At 47.0% G+C, this 24,190-nt stretch overlaps 1 protein-coding gene and 1 pseudogene across 16 annotated transcripts in view; both read left to right on the top strand.

Annotated features, from left to right (window-relative positions):
- Positions 1–2,154: 2,154 nt before the first annotated feature.
- On the top strand, positions 2,155–2,751 carry LOC108589754 (ubiquitin-like protein NEDD8 pseudogene; annotated as a pseudogene).
- A 3,095-nt stretch (positions 2,752–5,846) lies between these two features.
- GNL3L (G protein nucleolar 3 like) overlaps positions 5,847–24,190 on the top strand; it is a 34,166-nt gene continuing 15,822 nt past the window's right edge. The window contains exons 1-11 of one of the 16 annotated variants that reach the window (XM_008989351.5): positions 5,847–5,946; positions 7,503–7,592; positions 8,352–8,483; positions 11,998–12,034; positions 16,931–17,022; positions 17,532–17,572; positions 18,739–18,846; positions 20,810–20,926; positions 21,725–21,808; positions 21,977–22,112; positions 22,983–23,086. In XM_008989351.5, coding sequence (XP_008987599.1) covers positions 17,004–17,022; positions 17,532–17,572; positions 18,739–18,846; positions 20,810–20,926; positions 21,725–21,808; positions 21,977–22,112; positions 22,983–23,086 — 609 coding nt within the window. In that variant the 5' untranslated portion in view covers positions 5,847–5,946; positions 7,503–7,592; positions 8,352–8,483; positions 11,998–12,034; positions 16,931–17,003. The remainder of the gene's footprint in view (positions 5,947–7,502; positions 7,593–8,351; positions 8,484–11,997; positions 12,035–16,930; positions 17,023–17,531; positions 17,573–18,738; positions 18,847–20,809; positions 20,927–21,724; positions 21,809–21,976; positions 22,113–22,982; positions 23,087–24,190) is intronic. The other 15 variants (XM_035289482.3, XM_035289489.3, XM_008989352.5 and 12 more) reach the window with 15 other exon arrangements.

The following is a 24,190-nucleotide window of genomic DNA, read 5'->3' on the forward strand; positions in this document are numbered from 1 at the left end:
CTCAGTCTCCCCATTAGCTGGGATTACAGGTGTGCACTACCACACATGGCTAATTTTTGCATTTTTAGTAGAGACAGGGTTTTGCCATGTTGGCCAGGCTGACTCCTGGCCTCAAGCAATCTGTCTGCTTTGGCCTCCCACAGTGCTGGGATTATAGGCATGAACCACCTAGCCTGGCCAGAATGAGATATTTATGTAAAACAAAAACAAGTACAAAGTATGCTCAGTAGTGAGACAATCTGCTATCATGTGCCTCTTGAGGTGATATGATATGAAGTAAAAAGGATATCCCCTATGTACTGTTCTTGCTGAAAATATTTATTCTGAATCTAATCCTGTGGAAAGAACAAATGAATCCATAATATGGGACATATTACCAGACAATTGGCCTGGACTCTTCAAATGATAATGGAAGAGTTATCATGGAACTCTTGAAAACTCAATGGAAGGCTGGTCTCAAATTTCTGAACTCAAGCAATTCACCCGCTCCAGACCCCAAAGTGTTCAGATTATCTTTAAAAACATAAATGTCATTTGAAACACAAAAAATATAGGAGTATTATTCTAGATTAAAAGAGGTTAAAAGGGATATAACAATCAACGTAATACATAAATGCCGGGCATGGTGGCTCATGCCTGTAATCCCTGTACTTTGGGAGGCCAAGGTGGATGGATCACTTGAGGTCAGGAGTTTGAGACCAGCCTGGCCAACATGCAGAAACCCTGTCTCTACTAAAAATACAAAGATTGGCCAGGCCCGGTGGCAGGCACTTGTAATCCCAGCTACTCGGGAGGCAGAGGCAGGAGAATTGCTTGAACCCAGGAGGTGGAGGTTGCACTGAGCCAAGATCACACCACTGCACTCCTGCCTGGGCAACAGAACGAGACTCTGTCTCAAAAAAAGAAATGTAATAAATAAACCTTGATTAGATCCTGGGATCAAGAAATGAAAGCATATACACAGCATATGTATAATTGGGGATAATTAGGATATTTGATAATGGGATATACGTGATGGCATTACAGAATCATAGTTAAATTTTCTTAGGTGTGATAATGGCATTGTGGTTATGTAGGATAATATTTTGCAAAGTATAAGTGTATATGGGCTTTCATTATACTATTCTTTCAACTGTTCTGAATTTAGAAACAATAAAAAATAAAAATTTGGCCAGGTGCAGTGGCTCACGACCATAATCCCATCACTTTGGGAGGCTGAGGCAAGCAGACTGCTTGAACCCAGGAATTCAAGACCAGTACAAAAATCTTTAAACATTAGCTGGGCATGGTGACGTGTGCCTGTAGTCCCAGCAACTTGGGAGGCTGAGGTGGGAGGACCCCTTGAGCCCAGGAGGCAGAGTTTGCAGTGAGTGGAGGTCATGCCACTGCACTCCAGCCTGGGTGACAGAGCAAGCCCTGCTTCAAAAAAAAAAAAAAAAAAAAAGGAGGAAATACACATAAAGCAATAATACATATTTTGCAAGAACGCATATATACAGGTCGGGCATAGTGGCTCACACCTGTAATCCCAGCACTCTGGGAGGCTGAGGTGGGCGGATCACCTGAGGTCGGAAGTTCAAGACCAGCCTGACCAACGTAGTGAAACCCCATCCTAAAAAAAAAAAAAAAAAAGCCGGGCGTGGTGGCTCACGCCTGTAATCCCAGCACTTTAAGAGGCCGAGGTGGGCGGATCATGAGGTCAAGAGGTCGAGACCATCCTGGCCAACATGGTGAAACCCCATCTCTATTAAAAATAAAATAAAAAGAATGCATATATACAAAAATATGCATAAAATATCTTAGAATGGCTGCCTATAAGGAAATTAAAGTGGGAAGTAGAGATGAAAGAGATTTAAAAAAATAACACAATCTCTCACTAAAGTAATAACATATTCATCCAATACATGGAAAACACAGAAAAGCACAAGGAAGAAAATTAAATTCACTGATAATCTCACTTTGACTTGTTAGAAATGCAAATCCTGGGCCCTAAACCAGATTTACTGAATCAAAACTCTGGGCATGAGGCCCTGTAATTGGTATTCTAACAAGCCCTCCCAGTGAGTCTGATGCTGGCCAAAGTTAGAGAAACACTAATCTAGAGTTAACTATTATTAACATTTTGTTTCAGATTCTTGTAGTCTTTAAAAAAAAATGGAGAAGTGGCCCTCAAAAGCAGAGTGCCAGAGAGTGGCAGTGGCGACCAGAGTGGTAGGAGCAGCAATTTATCCGTGTGTAGTCCCAAACTGGAACGAAGATGCTAAAGTGAAGACGCTGACCGGAAAGGAGATTAAGATTGACATTGAACCTACAGATAAGGTGGAGCGAATCAAGGAGCGTGTGGAGGAGAAACAGGGAATCCCCCCACAACAGCAGAGGCTCATCTACAGTGGCAAACAGATGAATGATGAGAAGACAACAGCTGATTACAAGATTTTAGGTGGTTCAGTCCTCCACCTCATGTTGGCTCTGAGAGGAGGAGGTGGTCTTAGGCAGTGATGGATCCTCCATTTTACTTCCTTACCCTGTCGCTCATAATGAGGCATCATATATCCTCTCACTCTCTGGGACACTAGAGCCACTGCCCCCTCCCTTGGATGCCCAGTAATGTATGTCTACTGGTGGGAGACTATGAGGACCCCAGGATGCAGTATTCCTAGCCCAGAGAGCCCTTGTTGGCTATTGGGTGTTAGTTTGCAGTCCTGTGTGCTTCCCTCTCTTACGGCTGTGTCCCTGGTTGTCAATAAAATATTTCCTGGCCAAAAAAAAAAAAAAAAAAAAGAACTCTTTCAGACATACAAATAAGTATAGAGAATATAACAAAAACAAACCCACGTACCTACTACCTAGCTTACAATGTAAACTATTAGAATGTAAACAGTTGAAGTCCCCTGTGTATCTCTCTCTCATTTCGTTCTTTTGTTTTCTTCCCCAGAGGTAATCATTATTCTGGATTTAGTATTTCTCTTTAAAAATTATTTCGTGGTGGCTCAAGCCTGTAATCCCAGCACTTTGGGAGGCTGAGGTGGGTGGATCACGAGGTCAAGAGATCAAGACCATCTTGGTCAACATGGTGAAACCCCGTCTCTACTAAAAATACAAAAAATTAGCTGGGCATGGTGGCGCGTGCCTGTAATCCCAGCTACTCAGGAGGCTGAGGCAGGAGAATTGCCTGAACCCAGGAGGCGGAGGTTGCGGTGAGCCGAGATCGCGCCATTGCACTCCAGCCTGGGTAACAAGAGCGAAACTCCGTCTCAAAAAAAAAAAAAATTATTGTTGGCTAGGGGCAGTGCCTCACACCTGTAATCCCAGCACCTTGGTAGGCTCAGGTATGGTTGGATCATTTGAGCTCAGGAGTTTGAGATTAGTCTGGGCAACATAGCAAAACCATCTCTTCAAAAAGTACAAAAATTAGCCAGGCATGGTGGTATATGTCTGTAGTCCCAGGTCCTTGGTAGGCTGAGGTGGGAGGATGGCTTGAGTCAGGGAGGTGGAGGCTGCAGCGAGCAAAAGTCAAGCCACTGCACTGCAGCCTGGGCCACAGAGCAAGACCTTGTCTCAAAAAAGTTATTGTTTATATATCTATATAATCTATAAACAATATTATTCGCTGTTTAAAAACTTTGTATAAATGGTTTGATATTTTATGTATCCTTCTGCAATTTGTATTTTTTTTTTTTTTTTGAGAAATCCTGACCTCAGGTGATCTACCCGTCTCTGCCTCCCGAAGTGCTGGGATTACAGAGCCACTGCACTTGGCCTCTGCAATTTGTATTTTATCTCAGTATTGTGTTTTTGAAATTTAGCTGGGTTGATGCACGCAACATGATTCACTCTTTTTCATTATAGTATTCTGCATAGTATTCTGTCCAATGGCAATACCATAATTTTTTTATTCATTCTCCTGTTGGTGGAATTTAAGGTTGTTCACATTTTTTTCCTCTATTACAAACAGTTCTGCAATGAACATTCTTTCACATGCTCATTGAGCAAACATGTAAACATTTCTCTACGAGTTAAAGTTTAGGGGTGATCTCTATTTATCTATCTATTTGTTAATCAGTCATCTCAAATACTAGAATTGCTGGGTCCCAGGATCATCTTCAGCTATTCTGGATACTTCCTAATTGTTTTCCGAAGTCGTAATAACTAGCTTCCACTTCTATCAAAGATTTCATTGTATTTTTTTCCTTATAGTTTGTGCATTTTGGATTTTGTTTAAAAAGTCCTTCCCCAGTCACAAGTCACAAAGATATTCTCCTGCGTATATTAACTTCGTAGTTTTATCTTTCACATTCACAGGTCACCCTCTTAGGTAGAATAAAGATTCAGTTTTATATTTCTTTTCATGGAGAGCCAAATTTCCCAATGCTATCTACTAAACTGCCCGTTTCCCATTGATTTGTGGTGCAGGCCTGTAAACTTGCCCAATTAACATTTGTTGGCCGGGCGTGGTGGCTCACGCCTGTAATCTCAGCACTTTGGGAGGCCGAGTTGGGCGGATCACCTGAGGTCAGGAGTTCAAGACCAGCCTGGCCAACATGGTGAAACCCTGTCTTTAAAACAAACAAACAAAAAACCATTTGTTGAAGACTGCCTCCTACCAGTCTTGTCCTGGGTCTTGTTGAAGGCTTGAAGATACATAGCCCCTGTAGGGAGTTCACTCTCGTGTGGAGACACAGCCACATAAACAACTACAATATTAAGTGATAAGTGCTAGCTTAGCTGCATAGGCAAGGTGCTCTGGGTTTCTAACTCATCTGGGAAAGTCAGGGCAGGTTTCATAGAAGTGACAAGAGTTAAGTCTTAAGGAAGCAGAAAAAATTTGCCAATGCAGGGGTAAAGGTGAAGGTGGTCAGGGCTGGTTTGGGGTCCAGCGGAATTTCATGTGTTTCTAGGATGAGAGGTTAGAAACCCTCCAAAGATGTAGAGAGGTAGTGAGTCCTGTTTATGTAAGGGGTAAAGGGATAGAGGGAGTCCTTTTCAGCCCATCCATGCTTGAAGTGGAGAAAGAAACCCACCCTCACAGGCACAGTCCCACCTACTCTGTGCCCCACCCCACAGTTTAGGTTTGAGGAAGAGGAGGGGCTGGAATGAAACCATCAGGAAAGAGGCATTTCAGACTAATATTTACTGTTTTCTAGGGGAGACCTTACTTCCCAGCTAGCTCCTTGAGATGGTTTCAGAAACCCTTACTTGCCCCAGTCCAGAGATATAAATTCATTCCCTTCTGCAGGCGCTGCTCCGTGATTAAGGGAAGGATGGAGTAGGAGGGGAAGAAGGCAAACGGGTGGGAGAGGCTTCTAGTTGTGCTGCTCCATTTCGGGTCGGGTCTGGCCATAGATCTGAACTTACGCATAAAGAGCTGGGAGTGCTCAGGGAGTGTCTGGGGCCCAAGGACCCGGGAAAGTCGTTGGGAACAGCTAACCATTCACTTTAGGTGGGGAATACTCGGCCAGACATGTGACCCAGGCGGCCATTTTCTTACACCCTGCTGACGCCATCTTCCATGCAGACAAAGACATCATCCCCCACCCTTGTTTGATTCGGGCATGGTGCCTGCCTGGTTACTGAGGTTTGGAAGTACGCATATTTAACCCCAGACAGATCCCCGCAGACAAAATTTTGACTTGCAAGTAGGGTATATGGCCGCAGTAGTCGGCCCGCCGCTTCTTCCTGTCACTTCGCTGTCCTCCCTCTACCTCCTCAGCTGTTTCCTTAACTATGGGGCAGCCAGGAGGCGGGGCCAGCGTGGTAGCGAGGAAGGGACCGGCGGGCGCGAGCTGTCAGTCAGAAGCCCGCCCCCCGAGGAGAACGCACAGTGGGCGGAGTCGGGCGCCGCCGGCCTAGGATCCGGAAGTCTGAGCCTAGCTGCGCCTGAGCATTTGCTCGCGCAACCGAGTTGTCGTGTGGCTGTTTCTTCTCACATCCCCGCCGGAAGTATAGGTAAGAAACTACTCTCTTTTCTCACGGTGTGCGCTCACGTAGACGACTGGGCAGTTAGGATCCTGTATTGAAGGTGAAACCACAAATGCCCGCCAGCCTGGAATAGAGAGGTAAACAGCCGGATCCTTTCTAGGCTACAAGGGCCCAGCAGAGGAGCAGGGATCGCAGCACACGTGGAGACGCGCCGAATTGCCTTTTCGCGGGGTGGAGTTCTCTGGGAGAGGGGCATTGCCGCATCGCATCTAGAAAGGTGTAAATCCGGGACACACTGTGTAGAGAGGCACAAACCTCACTTGTGTGGTGAAGCGTTGATCGTCCTCAAGATAGTGAGGCTCCATTCTGCGTTAACCCTGTATACACAGGAGTCGACTCACCGAAGGCATAGGGGACATCCACCCCAATCTTATGTATAGAGACATCTCTTTCCACTCAGCTGAGCAGTGCAGACTTCTCCCGGTTTAAGGCACTTCCTTGGCCTGGCTCTAGACAGCCGCCTCGAGGCACCTCCGACCTCTGGACAGACCAAGGCTTTGATGTATCTGTCCCCATACCAGTATAGAGGAGCTCAGAAACATTTAATACACAGGTGGAGGGCAGCTCCTCCCCATTCGTGTAGACCTACAGCCCTCAGTATCACTCCCCAACTCACGCATCCCCAAAGTGGTTGCAGATACAGTTGTGGACAACTAAGCCTATTGCCTCCTCCTCTTAGGTTAAAGTGAGTCCCTGTTGCGGAAAATCAGATCTGATCCCTACCTCCGTAGCCCCCGTTTTACCGAATGTGTATTTTTTTTTTTTTTTTTGAGAGGGAGTCTCGCACTGCTGCCCAGGTTGTAGTGTAGTGGCGCGATTTCGGCTCACTGCAGTCTCCGCCTCCTAGGTTCAAGCAATTCTCCCGTCTCAGCTTCCTGAGTAGCTGGGACTACAGGCGTGTGCCACCACGCCCAGCTAATTTTTTTGTATTTTTAGTAGAGCCAGGGTTTCACTGTGTTGGCCAGGATGGTCTGGATCTCCTGACTTCTTGATCCACCGGCCTTGGCCTCCCAAAGTGCTGGGATTGCAAGCGTGAGCAACCATGCCTGCCCCCGAATGTGTAATTTTTTGAGGCACCCAAAGTGCTTCGAAGCAAGCAGGAACAGACCTTAATCCATGAAGAGACAGTCAGGTCTGCCCCTTGAGGTGCCATGGAGGTAGAGGGGCTCAGATGTGTTCCTCTCCCTTTGACATAGACACACATCATCCCCCAACCTCCTCCAAGGATTTAGAATCACTAAATGTAGCAAGTGAGATACCCCACAGGAGCAGCGATGCATGCCCCCCTCCCTGTAATGTTGAGAGGCAGTGATATCATTCATTACCTGGCAGTGCAGTGCATATGGTCTCTCCCCTTCGTCCAACGTAGTGGAGCTCAGATCTGTTTCTCACCACCCAGGGTAGAATCATTGATCCCCCCTCCTGCCCCCAAGTATTAGGGCTGATCTATTAATTTATAGCTGTATTGCCTGCCCCCTCCACACACCACCCATGCAGAGAACCAGAGGCCTTATTTCTTTCAGTGTTAGTGTGCTGCTGACTTCAATCAGCATAAAAGATGAAAGCTGTCACAGTCTACTTCCCACAGAAGGGTGCAGAATAACTCACTGAAGGTAAGGTGCAGACCCACTTATTCAAAGCTTCATTGTTGTGGTGTCAGGCATATCGATCCTGCCCTACAGCCCTTTCCAGGGTAAAGAGACCCAGGACCCATCCCCACAATCTAGAGATAAACAGATCTGTGGTTCTTTTCCCATGTAGCAGAGATGCACACAGCCACTTTGTGAGTTTCCCCAGTTTCTCTGTACCCGAGTAGAGGGACAGTTGGTAATCCCCCCAACTCAAGTCACCAAGGTATAGACCCCAGGCAAATGCAGGCACAGATTTTTTACCCCCTCCTCCAAGATTTTGTACTTATCTCAGTCCATATAGACACGCAGGTAAAAATCCCTGTTCTCAGGCCCCCTTTCCCCAGGGTAGACTCCTGGGATCTATTTACCCCCTTCTCCACCATCTCTCCTAGGTAGATGAGATATAGAATTCCCTACTTGGGAAAAGAGGCACTATTATTGGCCCATGTAGAAATGGACCATCCTTGCATGCCCCTTTCCCCTCAGTGTGAAGGGGTTTAGCACTAGTTTCCTACCTAGGGTTTAACACTACGGTGTGGAGGAATAAGGACCAAAGGCCCCATCTGATGCGTTGAGGCACTGACTCCACCCGGGATGAGGTTGAGACCTATCCCTCCCTTTGGGTAGTGTGGACTCCCTTCCCTGTGTGGACTCAGCCATATGAGGCTCTAGCTCCAGCTTCTCCCAGTTTTCCTAATTATTATGGCTTCTTCATAATGTGCTTTAACATTTTACCTTTAGGGGACTTAGGTGAAGGCTTGTGGCATTGTGGTTCCCCGCTGTCTTCAAATTGCTTCTCCCATTCTGACAGGAAGAGAGCAAGCAGATTTGAACCTGCTTTCAAGCTGGTCGTCATGATGAAGCTTAGACACAGTGAGTTTCCTTTACCACCCCTACCAATCCTGTGCTTTTAATGAATGTTCATAGAATTTCACAGTAACTTTTTCTTTTTTTGTTTTGAAACAGAGTCTTGCTCTGTTACCTAGACTGGAGTGCAGTGATGCGATCTCAGCTCACTGCAACCTCCACCTTCTGGGTTCAAGTGATATTCCAGCCTCAGCTTCTCGAGCAGCTGGGATTACAGGTGCCCACCACCACCACGCCTGGCTAATTTTTGTATTTTTAGTAGAGACAGGGTTTCACCATGTTGGCCAGGCTGTTTTTTTTTTTTTTTTTTTTGAGACAGAGTTTCGCTCTTGTTACCCAGGCTGGAGTGCAATGGCGCGATCTCGGCTCACCGCAACCTCTGCCTCCTGGGTTCAGGCAATTCTCCTGCCTCAGCCTCCTGAGTAGCTGGGATTACAGGCACGCGCCACCATGCCCAGCTAATTTTTTGTATTTTTAGTAGAGACGGGGTTTCACCATGTTGACCAAGATGGTCTTGATCTCTTGACCTCGTGATCCACCCGCCTCGGCCTCCCAAAGTGCTGGGATTACAGGCTTGAGCCACCGCGCCCGGCCCTTCTTTTTTTTTTTTTTTTTTGAGATGGAGTTTTGCTGTTATTACCCAGACTGAAGTGTAATGGTACCATCTCGGCTCACCACAACCTCCACCTTCTGGCGGAGCCTCCTCAATTCTCCTGCCTCAGCCTCCTGAGTAGCTGGAACTACAGGCGTGCACCACCATGCCCAGTTAATTTTTGTATTTTTAGTAGAGATGGGGTTTCACCTTGTTGACCAGGATGGTCTCAATCTCTTGACCTCTTGATCCACCGCCTTGGCCTCCCAAAGTGCTGGGATTATAGGTGTGAGCCACCGTGCCTGGCCTGGTTTTGAACTCTTGACTTCAGGTGATCCTCCCGCTTTGGCCTTCCACAGTGCTGGGATTACAGGCATGAGCCACTGCTCCCAGACTATTTTTATTTTTTACTTAAAAAAAGTATTTTATTGAGATGAAGTTTTGCTCTGTCCCCCAGGCTGGAGTGCAGTGGTGCCATCTTGGCTTACTGCAACCTTTGCCTCCTGGGTTCAGGAGATTATCCTGCCTTAGCCTGTAATTCCTGTGGCTGGAATTACAGACGCCCACCACCACGCCTGGCTAATTTTGTATTTTTAGTAGAGATGGGATTTCACCATGTTGGCCAGGCTGGTCTTGAACTTGTGGACCCAAGTGATCTGCCCGCGTCAGCCTCCCAAAGTGCTGTGTTTATAGGTATGAGCCACCACACCCGGCCTAGTTTTTATTTTTTTGAGATGGAGTCTTGCTCTGTTGCCCAGGCTGGAGTGCAATGGCATGATCTCGGCTCACTGCAACCTCCGCCTCCTGGTCTCAAGTGATCTTCCTGCCTCAGCCTCATGAGTAGTTGGGGTTACTACTACTAGGATGTGTGTACCAGCATGCCCAGCTAATTTTTTTGTATTTTTATTAGAGACGGGGTTTCATCATGTTGGCCAGGCTGGTCTCCAACTCTTGACCTCAAGGGATCCCCTGTTTCTGCCTCCCAAAGTCCTGGGATTACAGGCATGAGCCACTGTGCTGGGCCACTGTTGTTAATTTTTGAGTGGCTATTTTAAGAGGAGAATGTTTTATCACTTAAAAAGTTTACAACTATCGGTGTCGGCGGCACAAGTATATAATCCATGGAACTTTTCTGCCTGCCTGTCTGCCTGCTGGTCAGTTAGTCGCCAAACACTGGTAAAGATGTCATAGTAGGGCAATGGGAGGGGCAAAGGAATTGTGGCTTTGTGCAGGAGCACAATTGTAGTAACAGACTGTGGAATGTTAGCTGGACAGGGAGGGAAGAAGGATGGCTGACAAACAAGGAATCGAGTAGAAGGTTCAAGCCTCTAGGAGGTTGGACAAATGAGCTTGAAGATAGGAGAGAGGGGTGTCTGAGACTGCTTTCAGAAGTCCAAGCAGTTACAGGTGGTTCCCCTATAGGTGTAACCATAGGAATGGGTGGGTAAGTGGCTGTGATTGAGTGGAGATCCCTGGAGGTGAAGATGTCAAGGAAGTGGGAAATCTAGATTGTTGGAAGGGTTGTCCAGTGATCGCCAAAGTTACCCAGGTTGTTGGTGGCAGGAGTTGGGTCAAAAGAAAAGCAATGAGCCAGGTGCTTCAATAGATGAGGAAAAGTAAGTCATAGATGACAGCCTCTACCTCTTGGGCCCAAGCTATCCTCCTGCTTCAGCCTTCTGAGTAGCTGGGACCATAGGCATTTGCCACTCTTGGGCCCAAGCTATCCTCCTGCCTCAGCCTTCTGAGTAGCTGGGACTATAGGCATTTGCCACTATGCCCCACTAGGTTTTTTTTTTTTTCAGTAGAGATGAGGGTTTTTCTATGTTGCCCAGGCTGATCTTGAACTACTGAGCTCAAGCAATCCTCCTACCTTGGCTTCCTAAAGTGCTGGGATTACAGGCATGAGTCACTATGCCCTTTTTTTTTTTAATCCTTTTTAACGAGAGGCAAAAATAGTCTTAGCTTGGCAGTGGTGAGTCTGGAGGACTATGTTCTCTACCTACTGACCCCAGGATAAACATTTGCCAGAGAAAACAACTGCCACCTTTTGACAGGCCTGCAAGTGAAGCATTGTCCTTGGGAGAGCCAAGTCTCAAGGCAGGAGCTTGGGGAAGTGATCCCAGGGAGAGGTTGTTAGGGGAGTGCTGATCACCCAGGTTGGGAGTTTCAGATGATATTGTGGGAAGTTTGATGCTAGGGCAGAGGAAGGATGAGGGGGATGAAGTCAGTGGGTGTACAGGGACATCTGTGGGTGAGGGTATTCGAGAAGAGGGATTAATGAATACAGAGATTTGCTTTTGAGTACTCATGTGAGAATTAGTGATTTTAGGGGATGTCTGGTGGATGCGGACATTGAGGCTCAGAGAGGTTTTAAAAAATTCTTCAAGGTCGGCCGGGCTCGGTGGCTCACGCCTATAATCCCAGCACTTTGGGAGGCTGAGGCGGGTGGATCATGAGGTCAAGAGATCGAGACCATCCTGGTCAACATGGTGAAACCCCGTCTCTACCAAAAATACAAAAATTAGCCGGGCATGGTGGTGCATGCTTGTAGTCCCAGCTACTCGGGAAGCTGAGGCAGGAGAATTGCTTGAACCCAGGAGGCGGAGGTTGCCGTGAGCCGAGATTGCGCCATTGTGCTCCAACCTGCGTAATGAGCGAAACTCCCATCTCAAAAAAAAAATCTTCAAGGTCATATAGCTAGGTTGTTGTTGAGCCAGAGTAAGAATGTCTGCTGGTTATAAAATGGTAGCTATTTTCTCTCTGGAGTTGTTGAAAAACCTATGAGCAGAGGCTCCTGAGTGCTGGGAGGGATGACTGACTGCACCCTCTTCTCCTTTTCCCCTCCTCCCTTCTCTTCCCCTCTGAAGTACATGCTTTTTCTTTCCAAGTGATGTATTTTCTTTCATTGTGTTTTTGTATCCATTGCAGGCACTCAGTTTCCAGGGAAGTTCGGCAGATGGAAATTGTTGAGTAAAATGCCCAGACCTGGTTCATTCCAAACCTCACATTTTTTTTTTTTGTTGCAACATGAGTGCTTTAGAAGAAAGGGAGACTGGGGGTCTGTTTTGTGTTTATTTAAACTGTGTTTATTTAAATTTGACCCATTCACATTTGTTATGAGACGTTTATGTCTGGTCAGATTTCTACCATCTTATTTTGTATTTGTTATTTATTTTGTTTCCTCTTATTCCCTTATTTATTTATGTTTTGCTAACCTGATGAAGTTTTTAAACAATCCTCCATCAGTAATTAAAGTTATGTTAGTAATTGCATTCATATTTATATCAAACATAATTAATTCTGTATTTCTCTATCACTTTACCAAAGTTAAATAATGACAGTTTTGTAACCTGCCCTTTCAATATGAAACCCTTAGCATGCTTTCATGCTTTTGCTTTTCCAACCCCCATTACTTGATTCCTGGATTATGTTGAAATAATTTGGTATTTCAGTTCTGAGCTATTTCCTTATGATACGCTTCTTGGATTTTATGAATCCTTTCTTCATTGTTTATTTGAGACAGGGTCTCACTCTGTTGCCCAGGCTGGAGTGCAGCACTGTGATCACGGCTCACTGCAACCTCTGCCTCCTGGGTTAAAGTGATCTTACTGCCTCAGCCTCCTGAGTAGCTGGGACAACAGGCATGAGCCATCACACCTGGCTATTTTTTTTTCTTTTGTGACGGAGTCTCACTCTGTCTCCCAGGCTGGAGTGCAGTGGTGTGATCTTGGCTCACCGCAACCTCCACCTCCCAGGTTCAAGCAATTCTTCTGCCTCAGCCTCCTGAGTAGCTGAGATTACAGGTGCATGCCAACACGCCGGCTAATTTTTGTATTTTTCGTAGAGATGGGGTTTCACCATGTTGGCCAGGCTGGCCTTGAACTGCCAACCTCAAGTGACCCATCTGCCTCAGTCTCCCAAAGTGTTGAGATTACAGGTGTGAGCCACTGCGCCTGGTCCCCAGCTGATTTTCCCATTTTCTTGTAGAGACAGGGTTTCACCATGCTGCCCAGACTGATTTTAAACTACTGAGCTTAAACGATACATCTGCCTTGGCCTCCCAAAGTGCTGGGATTATAGGCATAGCTGCCACGACCGGCCCTTAGAATCCTTTCTTAATATATCTTCCAGTTCTTAGCCACATGACATCTTTCATTTTTAGATTCAGTGATTTTTTTTTTTTTACTGCCGTATGCAGCTCTTGAGGCTGCCCTGCATGCTAGGAAACACTGCTCATACAGCAGTGCCAGCCTTCCAGGTAAGCCACCCTTCCTAGGGCAGGGTTGCCTAGAGGTGCTTTTGTGTAAAAGATTTTTTTTTTTCTTTATGAGATGGAGTCTTGCTCTGCTGCCAGGCTGGAGTGCAGTGGCACCATCTCGGCTCACTGCAACCTCCACCACCCAGGTTCAAGCGATTCTCCTGCCTCAGCCTTCTGAGTAGCTGGGACTACAGGCATGTGCCACCCATGCCCAGCTAATTTTTTGTATTTTTAGTAGAGACGGGGTTTCACCATGTTGACCAAGATGGTCTCGATCTCTTGACTTTGTTATCTGCCTGCCTCAGCCTCCCAAACTGCTGGCATTACAGGCGTGAGCCACTGTACCACTTGACCTCTTTTTTTTTTTTTTTTTTTTTTGAGATGGAGTCTTACTGTGTCACCCAGACTGGAGTGCAGTGATGCCATCTCGGCTCACTGCAGCCTCTACCTCCCAGGTTCAAGTGATTTTCCTGCCTCAGCCTCCTGAGTAGCTGGGATTACAGTCATGCACCACCACACCTGGCTAATTTTTGTATTTTTAATAGAGATGGGGTTTTGCCATGTTGTCCAGGCTGGACTCGAACTTATGACCTCAAGTGATCCACCCGCCTCAGCCTTCCATAGTGCTGGGATTACAGCTGTGAGCCATCGCTCCTGGCCTCAGTGATAAGTTTTAATAGATTTCCTGCCCACCACTGTTAGTTTTCTTTAGCTTGGGATCTTTGTTCTGATTTAATTTTTATTTTGCCAGTAGTTTTATCCCAAAGGAAACACAGGGCCGGGTGTGGTGGCTCATGCCTGTAATCCCAACACTTTGGGAGGCTGAGGCAAGCCAGTGACTTGAGGTCAGGAGTTTGAGACGTCTGGCCAACATGGTGAAACCCCGTCTCTACTAAGAATACAAAAATGAGCTGGGAATGGTGTTGTGCATTTGTAATCCCAGCTACTCTGGAGGCTGAGGCAGGAGATTTCCTTGAACTCAGGAGGCGGAGGTTGTAGTGAGCTGAGATTGTACCACTGCACTCCAACCTGGGTAACAGAGCGAGACTGTGTCTCAAAATAAAAGGAAACGCAGGTGGCAATCTTTGCTCACCTGCAAATGTCTTTTTCTTATTTATTTATTTAAAAAAAATTTTTTTTTTTTTGAGACAGAGTCTCACTCTATCACCAGGCACCAGGCTGGAGTATAGTGGTGTGATCTCGGTTCACTGCAACCTCTGCCTCCCGGGTTCAAGCAATTCTCCTGCCTTAGCCTCCCAAGTAGCTGGGACTACAGGCGCATGCCACCACGCCCAGCTAATTATTTTGTATTTTTAATAGAGATGGGGTTTCACCATGTTGGTCAGGATGGTCTCGATCTCTTGACCTCGTGATCCTCCCGCCTCAGCCTCCCAAAGTGCTGGGATTACAGGCTTGAACCACTGTGCCCGGCCGAAAATGTCTTTTTCTTAACTTCATATAGTAAGAGTGGCCTATTGGTTAGAATTTTATCTTTTTATCTTTGGAGTTTAGAAATTTCATCAGGATATGTCTAGGGTATTCTTTTGGTTGTTAATCTTTTTTTTTTGTTGTTTTGTTTTGTTTTTTGAGACAGAGTCTCTGTTGTCCAGGCTGGAGTGCAGTGGTACCATCATAGCTCACTATAACTTTGAACTCCTGGGATCAACCAGTCTTCCTGCCTCAGCTTCCTGAGAAGCTAGAACTACAGGTGTGGACCACCACACCTGGTTAATTAAAAAAATTTTTTTGTAGAGATGAGGTCTCACTATGTTGCCTGGATTAGTCTCAAACTCCTGGCGTCAAGCGATCCTCCCACCTCAGCATCCCAAAATGCTGGGGTGACAGGGTGAGCCGTAGCTCCTGGCCTTGGTTGTTAATCTTGCTGCTCCCTGTGTCTTTCCAATCTGAAACCTCAAGCTTATGTTCAACTTAAGGAACTTTCATCTGTTATTTCAGAAAATTATTGCTTTTCCACTTGTACCATTTTCTCTCTTAGAAACTCCTGTTGTTTAGATTTTAGCTGTCTTGGCTGTATTCTCCATTTTTTATATTTTTTATATTTTTGCTCATCATTGCCATTTCTTTGAATTTTTGCTCTAAGTAAGCTCCCTCCTTTGGTCTTCTAGCTTATTAATTTGGTTGTTAATGATGCTTTTTTTTTTGTTTTTCAGTACTTCTATTGAATTTTTTTAAGAGACAAAGTTTCACTATGTTGCCTAGGCTGTTCTCAAACTCCTAGGGTCAAGTGATCCTCTTGCCTCAGCCTTTTAGCTAGCTACAGGCAGGTGGCACTGTGCCCAGCTTAAGTTTTGACTGTTAGAGCAGTCCGTGTTTATGTATTTCTTTAAGAGATGGGATCTTGCTTTGTTGCCCAGGCTGGATTAGAACTCCTGGGCTCAAGGGATCCTCTCTCCTACCTTAACCTTCCATGTAGCTGGGATGACAGGCATGTGGCACTGCACCTGGCTTTTGAATTTTTATTCAATATCAAGTTTAGGGAAATCTTTTTTTCTTACACAGTTCCTTTAAAGTATCTTCTTTTTTTTTTTTTTTTTGAGATAGAGTTTCGTTCTTGTTACCCAGGCTGGAGTGCAATGGGGCGATCTCGGCTCACCGCAACCTCCGCCTCCTGGGTTCAGGCAATTCTCCTGCCTCAGCCTCCTGAGTAGCTGGGATTATAGGCATGCGCCACCATGCCCAGCTAATTTTTTGTATTTTTAGTAGAGACGGGGTTTCACCATGTTGACCAGGATGGTCTCGATCTCTTGACCTCGTGATCCACCCGCCTCGGCCTCCCAAAGTGCTGGGATTACAGGCTTGAGCCACCGTGCCCAGCTAAAGTATCTTCTTGATTCTCCTTAAGAATTTGCAGGCCAGGCGTGGTGGCTCACGCCTGTAATTCCAGCCATTTGGGGGCTTAGGTGGGCGGATCACCTGAGGTCTGGAGTTCGAGACCAGCGTGACCAAAATGGAGAAACCCCCCGTCTACTAAAAATACAAAAAAATTAGCTGGGCGTGGTGGTGCATGCCTGTAACCCCAGCTACTCAGGAGGCTGAGTCAGGAGACTTGCTTTTAACACAGGAGGTGGAGGTTGCAGTGAGCCAAGATTGTGCCGTTGCACTCCAGCCTGGGCAACAAGAGTGAAACTCTGTCTCAAAAAAAAAAAAATAGAATTTGTAGTAGCCCGAGACCAGCCTGTCCAACATGGTGAAACTCTGTCTCTACTAAAAATAGAAAAATTAGCTGGGTGTGGTGACAGGCACCTATAATCCCGGCTACTCAGGAGAGTCGCTTGAACCCAGGAGGCAGAGGTTGCAGTGAGCCCAGATCACACCACTGCACTCCAACCTGGGCAATACAGCAAGACTCAGTCTTGGAAAAAAAAGAATTTGTAGTAGAATTTAAGTTCTGTTTCCTACATTAACTCTGCAGTGGGAGCCAACTGATGTGATTGTGGAGCCTGTTCTCTGTGTGGTAATCTTGAGCTACTCATGTAATATATTTGTTTGTATTTATCCTGATCTTCTAGAACCTCTCTCCCTAGGAATTCCTTGAGCCCTGTGAAGGTGGTAAGAATTAAAGAGAACCATTCTTTTCAATAGGGCAACTGTGAAAGGGATGAGAGATGGGACTTCTTATTGAAGAAGGGGAGAGGCCTCCTAAATCCTGGACTCCATGACTGGAGAAGTGGCAGGTCTCTCCTTTTGGTATCTGAGGGAGGCCGTAGCATTTTGGCTGAGTAGGTCAAGTCCCTTTGGAGGCAATGGCCTGAGCAGCGTCAGCAGGAAGGGATAGTTCTTTCCCCACATACTGATGGCATCTGCCCAGGCTTAGTGGGCTGGGACTCCTCAGATTACCTTCTCATGCTGCCAGCTCCCTCACCTCAGCTGGCATTGAAATTCTTGAGTTGCCCCCAGCAGGAAGTCCTGGGGGAGGGAGGTGTCACAAGCATACATTCAGGTTACTTTCTTTATAGAATTCATCTCAGAATTATTTGAGTTTGCAATGAAATAGTGTTGCACACATTATATTCAGTACTTCCTCTGATATTGCTGCCATCTGCATCTCTGTCTTGTGCTCGATCTAGATAGACATGGTATCTGGTGCTTCCTAGCTAGGTTCCCAATGTGGCCTGGCCTTGATTAAGGTGTCAACAAATATTGAGTAGGTGAATGATTGCTCTTTTCTTTCTTTCTTTTGTAGAAAATAAAAAGCCAGGTGAAGGCTCCAGGGGCTACAGGAAGGTAAGTTGGCCCTACCCTCAGTAACATATGCCTTTTGTTTTTGTTTTTGTTTTGTTTTAATTATTATTTTTTTAAAGACGGGGTTTCACCATGTTGGTCAGGCTGGTCTTGAACTCCTGACCTCAGGTGATCTGCCCGCCTTGGCCTCCAAAGTGCTTGGATTACAGGCGTGAGCCACCACGCCCGGCCACCTTTTGTTGAGGATAAATCAGGAACAGGTTGCTTGTCCTGGGAGAGGCCCGCTAAACCCAGTAGGTATTGGGTGACTGTGGACAGAGTGCCACATTTGTGTCAGTGGATCTGGCCGCAGCATAGAATCAGCAGCATTTTTCCCAAGCCATATGCTGCTTTGTGCTTGATTTACCTTGGTAGGCTTTATCATTATCCCCATGTTTTAGCTGAGGAAATTGTTAGTGAGAAAGTAATGCAACTGGGATTTGGGACTGTCTGATTCTCAAGTCCCTGTTTCTAATGGAGAAGCGGGAGGCAAAAATATCATCTTTGACCCCAGCTCCTGGGTCTCCTGGTCCTGCTGGGAAAGGTGTGGGTAACTAAGGCTTGGGAAAAAGCAATGAGAAGGTATAAGCCAGAGAAGGCTTGGGTTCTCACAGTTTAGGGTGGGGGAAACTCAAACTTTAACCAGCCCTCTAGCATCATCTGGAGGATGAGTGAAAACATCGCTTGCTGGGCCCCACCTCAGGGTTTCTGATTCAGTAGGTCTGGCATGGCATCTGGTTATTTGTATTTCTAGCAAGTTCCCAGGTGCTGCTGCTACTGCTGGTCTGAGGACCGCACTTTGAGAGCTATTTAGAAAGGTTTTCCCTGGGCCTTGGGAAACCTTCCCAGCTGCCCTTGCCCTCTGAGAGGTCTCCCATCAGTCCCTGCCCGGCTGTGGTAGACAGGCGCTCTAACCAGCCAGATGGGCAGATCTTTGGGGATGGAGCCCTTTTTGCCTACCTCTCTCCTTTCTTTGTCCCCACAACTATCCTTCTCTGAGAAGCTTTAACTCCTGCTGTTCACCTTGTGAGTGAGACAATGAGAGGATTGAGAGGTAGAAGGAGCATTTATGAGGGGATGCTGAATTCCTTCTAGGGCCTCTTGCGGCCATTTTGAGGTGATTTCCATGGGTTAATTACCTCTGTTTTTTTTTCTTATGTGGTGGCCAGGCTGCAAAGCAAAATGGGAAGAAAGCAGCCCCCAAAGTGCCCTCTGCACCTCATTTGGTTCACTGCAATGGTCATGCCAATCGAGAGGCTGAATTGAAGAAGAAGAGGGTAAGCTTTTTGCCTTGGTGGGGAGAGAGAGGTCCTGCCTTGAATGCCAGATCCACAGAAGTCTTGAATGGATGGGCAAAGGCAAGAGTTGTTAGGGTTGTTGAGGCTACTGGTCGAAGCTAGGAGAGAGGGAGGTTACCATGATACTGGATTTATGTCTCCATTTGCTCACCACCCAGTCCATTGCTGTCTGGCTTGTGCTTCTACTGCTCCGCTGACACTACCACTGGCCTCATCAGCGCCTTCCCTGACATCACATTCATGGGTAGTGTTCTTCTCTCATCTTATCGAATGCTCAGCATTTGTGGCCACGCTTTCCCTAAAGCATCTGGACTTTCTTGTCATCTCAATCTCCTGGATGTCTTCCTCTTTGATTAGCCATTGGCAGTCTCTTTTGCTACTTTTTCTTCTTCCTTATCCTTTTTCTTTTTTCTCTCTCTTTTTTTTTAAAGATGGGTTATCACCATGATGGCCAGGCTGGTCTTGAACTCCTGGCCTCAGGTGATCCACCCACCTCGGCCTCCCAAAGTACTTGGATTACAGGCGTGAGCCACCGCGCCCAGGCTCTTTTTATTTTTTGTTTTTTTGAGATGGAGTTTCGCTCTTGTTACCCAGGCTGGAGTACAATGGTGTGATCTCAGCTCACCACAACCTCTACCTCCTGGGTTCAAGCAATTCTCCTGACTCAACCTCCGGAGTAGCTGGGACTACAGGCGTGTGCCACCATGCCTAGCTAATTTTTGTATTTTTAGTAGAGACGGAGTTTCACAATGTTGACCAGGATGATCTTGATCTCTTGACCTTGTGATCCACCCGCCTCAGCCTCCCAAAGTGCTGGGATTATAGGCGTGAGCCACTGCGCCCAACCCTTTTTATTTTTATTTTTTGAGATGGAGTTTTGCTCTTGTTGCCCCGGCTAGAGTGCAATGGTGTGATCTCGGCTCACTGCAACCTCCACCTCCCGGGTTCGAGCAATTCTCCTGCCTCAGCCTCCTGAGTAGCTGGGACTATAGGCGCTCACCACCATGCCCGTCTAATTTTGTATGTATATATCTTTTGAGATGGAGTCTTGCTCTGTTGCCCAGGCTGGAGTGCAATGGTGCGATCTTGGCTCACTGCAACCTCTGCCTTCTGGGTTCAAGCGATTCTCCTGCCTCAGCCTCCTGAGTAGCTGGGATTACAGGCGCCCGCCACCACGCCCGGCTAATTTTTGTATTTTTAGTGGAGACGGGGGTTTCATCATTTTGGTCAGGCTGGTCTCGAACCCCTGACCTCAGGTGATCTGCCCACCTTGGCCTCTCAGTGTGCTGAGATTACAGGTTTGAGCTACTGTGCCCAGCCTTCTTCCTTATCTTTAAATGATGGAGCATCAGCCGGGTACAGTGGCTGATGCCTGTAATCCCAGCACTTTGGGATGCTGAGTCAGGTGGATCACTTGAGGTTGGGAGTTCAAGACCAGCTTGACCAACATGGAGAAACCTCATCTCTACTAAAAATACAAAATTAGCCGGGTGTGGTGGCGCATGCCTATAATCCCAGCTACTTGGGAGGCTGAGGCAGGAGAATGACTTGAACCTGGGAGGCGGAGGTTGTGGTGAGCCGAGATGGCACCATTGCACTCCAGCCTGGGCAACAAGAGCAAAACTCAGTCTAAAAAAAAAAAAAATAATGGAGCATCCCAGGACCTTGATCTCTCTCCGTCTCTGGTATTAAGTGGTTCTGCCTGCCTAGGATACCTTCTCTCTCTACTTTATATACCCTGTTTTTATTTTTCTCTGCTACTCTTTTCTTCCCTTCATGTCCTTTTCTTCTTCTCAAACCATCATCTCCTGCTATCATATCTTCCCTCTCCCTGGACCCTGCTCCTCCCACCTCTGCCGTGTTGCGCCATTTCCTCTGTCACCCATCCCTCCCTTAGTGCAGACCCAGTCAGCTCCAGTCCCAGTGTGTGTTCCCTTGTTAGGTTGAGGAGATGAGGGAGATGCAGCAAGTTGCCCGGGAGCAAGAAAGACAAAAACGCAGGACCGTGGAGATCTATTGTCAGGACGTCCTGAGACGCCAGGAGGAGTTTGAGCATAAGGTAAGAGTGCAGCGCTGGCTCCTGGGTGGGCTTGCTCAAAAGCATCTTCTGCCTTTTTTCTGCGAAAGGGAAGAAGGAAGGGTATGAAGTCGTTGGAGGGGGATGAAGGGAATCAGTGCAGAGAGGACGGAAAACCTTGGGGATGGATGAAGGGAGGGAGGGAGGGATAGAGAGAGATAAAGGGCCATTTTGAGCCTTACCTGTGACTGGATACCTCTGGAGAGCTCCTGTCTCCCAAGGTTGAGCCTAAAGACTGGGGCTGGTGGTAGGGCTGGGGGCTGGGAGAGGTAGGTGTGTCCAGGGGATGGGGTTGGGGGAGAGGGAGTGAGAATATGAGGGCAGGATTGAGAGACAGAGAGGAGCACATGTGAGGGGATGTCGTCTTCCTTCTAGGGCTTCTTGCTGCTTTTTGGCAGATGTTCTTGTCTCACACACACAACACACGCTTGCCAACTCACACTTCCCTTCCTGACATGCAGTGTGTGTCTTGCCTCCCCCATCCTATGTCCCTCATAGATTGTTGTTTTTCACACCTCCCTCCCCCCTCACACCCCTGTGCACATTCAGGTCTCCAGCTGGTGCTCGAGCACACACATACACATAGGCACACACAAGAGCCATGGGGGATCTGTTCATTTTCTTCCAGTTCCCAGCTCTATTGGTTGGTCAAAGCTACTTTTTGGTGGGCTGAGACTCACATGGTTTTTTAACCTCCTGTAGTTTCCAAAGCTCTGCTTCTCTTATCTCTCTCTCTCTCCCCCACTCTGCCCCTGGACCATTCTCTTTTTTCTCCTTTAGGAGGAAGTTTTGCAGGAATTAAATATGTTTCCTCAGCTGGATGACGAGGCCACGAGGAAGGCTTATTACAAGGAGTTCCGTAAGGTACAGCATTCCGTTTCTTCAGAGTTTCGGGGAGGGCTCTAGTCCAGCCCTATTGCCTCTCCATTTCTGGTTTTTCCTGACAGAGATGGAGACTTTCTGTTTCACCGGCCTGTATCACTGCTACCCTATTCTTTCCCTGCCCTCATCCCCTGGTCCTCTGCCCTGTAGGTGGTGGAATACTCTGATGTGATTCTGGAAGTCCTGGATGCCAGAGACCCATTAGGCTGCCGCTGCTTCCAAATGGAGGAGGCTGTCTTGCAAGCCCAAGGCAACAAGAAGCTGGTCCTGGTCTTGAACAAGATTGGTGGGTGTTAGGCAGGATTGAGTGTGACAGGGAAGGGGCCAGGCCATCTTGAAAGTTTAGCTTGGACCAGACCCTGAACCCAGCATTCAATAGTACTCATAATAGTCATGCAAAGTAGAAATTTTAGTTCCAATTTTCAAAGCCTGTATCACAGAGTATGGTACAAGTTAGGTACGGAGTCCAAGCCTGTCTGCCTTTCAGTCCCCTGTTCTTGCTATTTTGAGCCTTTTCTGTGACTGGACAACCCTGGAAAGTTCCTTTTGCTCAAGCTGGAACCCAAAGACTGGGGCAGAGGAGCACATGGGCTTAGGAGTCACTCAGGTCTGGGGCTCAGCTTCCCACCTGTCCTGATTCTTTTCTCTGAGATACTGGATAAGTCATGAGCTCCAAGAGCTCCTGTTTCTCCAGCTGTAAAATGGGCCACGACTATCCCAACTTCACAGATTTGTTGTGAGAATTAATGATTAAATGCTTGGTACATGGTCATTACTTCACACATGATAGCCATTCTTGTTACGGTGATCTTTGACATTCGGCCTAACCTAGAATGATCCAGAGAGGGGATGGGAAACACAGCATTTGGGAGGCCTCTGATGCTCCAGGCGCTGTTTTGCAAAGAGTACATTTGGGACCAGACAGCTAGTTTGTCCATTTGCCCTGAGGGAACAGAGGCCCGCTCAGGGAGGGCTAGGACATCTCATAGACCAGACTGCTTTCTATCTCCATCCTGAGGACTGCGTAGGACTGACAGGGCCAGTGTAGAGACCTGTTGATGGTAGGTGGACCTGGCTTTGGGTGTTGGTGGAGGTGTCTTTGGAGGGAACGTGTTGTTCTGCTTACCAGCCCCATCTGTTCCTATATTTATCCTAGACCTGGTCCCCAAGGAGGTTGTGGAGAAATGGCTGGATTACCTTCGGAATGAGTTGCCAACCGTGGCTTTCAAAGCCAGTACCCAGCATCAGGTCAAAAACCTGGTAAGCCTGGGGCTAGCGTCAACTAGCCTCTTTCAGGGGAGCTTAGGGCCAGAGTTGGGGGTTCGTGACTTGGTCTGGGACCTCCAGCCCTTTAGTAATTGAACTGGGCCTTCAACTTTGAGCCTTCTGCTCCACCGAGTGACTTTTTTTCTCTTTTTTTGAGATGAAGTTTTGCTCTTGTTGCCTAGGCTGGAGTGCAGTGGTGTAATCTTGGCTCACTGTGACCTCCACCTCCTGGGTTCAAATGATTCTCCTGCTTCAGCCTCCTGAGTAGCTGGGATTACAGGCACATGCCACCACACCCGGCTAATTTTTGTATTTTTAGTAAAGACGGGGTTTCTCCATATTGACCAGGCTGGTCTTGAACTCCTGACCTCAGGTGATCTGCCCACCCTGGGCTCTCAAAGTGCTGGGATTACAGGTGTGAGCCACCACACCTGGCCAGTGACTTCTTTTTTTGTTTTTTTCTTTTTTGAGATGGAGTTTCACTCTTGTCGCCCAGGCTGGAGTGCAATGGTGCATTCTCGGCTCACCACAACCTCCGCCTCATGGGTTCAAATGATTCTCCTGTCTCAACCTCCCAAGTAGCTGGGATTACAGGCATGTGCCACCATGCCCGGCTAATTTTTTTTGTATTTTAGTAGAGACGGGGTTTCACCATGTTGGCAAGTTTGGTCTTCAACTCCAGACCTCAGATGATCTGCCCGCCTAGGCCTCCCAAAGTGCTAGGATTACAGGCATGAGCCACCACTCTTGACCGAAATGGGGTCTTGCTTTGTTGCCCAGGCTGGTCTCGAGCTCCTGGCCTCAAGCAACTCTTCCACCTCAGCTTTCCAAAGTGCAGAGATTACAGGCATAAGCCACTGTACTTGGCTTTCCTCTAAATGTTATTCTGTGCTTCAGATATACATACAAGTATATATATATAAAGAGGGAATATTGTTTGGAAGTCTATGTGTATGATAATATGTCAAAAACACATAATACTATGTGTTATTTTTTTCTCTTGGACATCTTTCTATAGAGATGTGCTTTTTTGTTGCTGAATACAATTAGTTTCCAGTTTCTTATTGTTACAACCTGGGCTTCCACAAACACCCTTTC

The sequence above is a fragment of the Callithrix jacchus genome, chromosome X, assembly GCF_049354715.1.
Source record: "Callithrix jacchus isolate 240 chromosome X, calJac240_pri, whole genome shotgun sequence".
Lineage (NCBI taxonomy): Eukaryota > Metazoa > Chordata > Mammalia > Primates > Cebidae > Callithrix > Callithrix jacchus.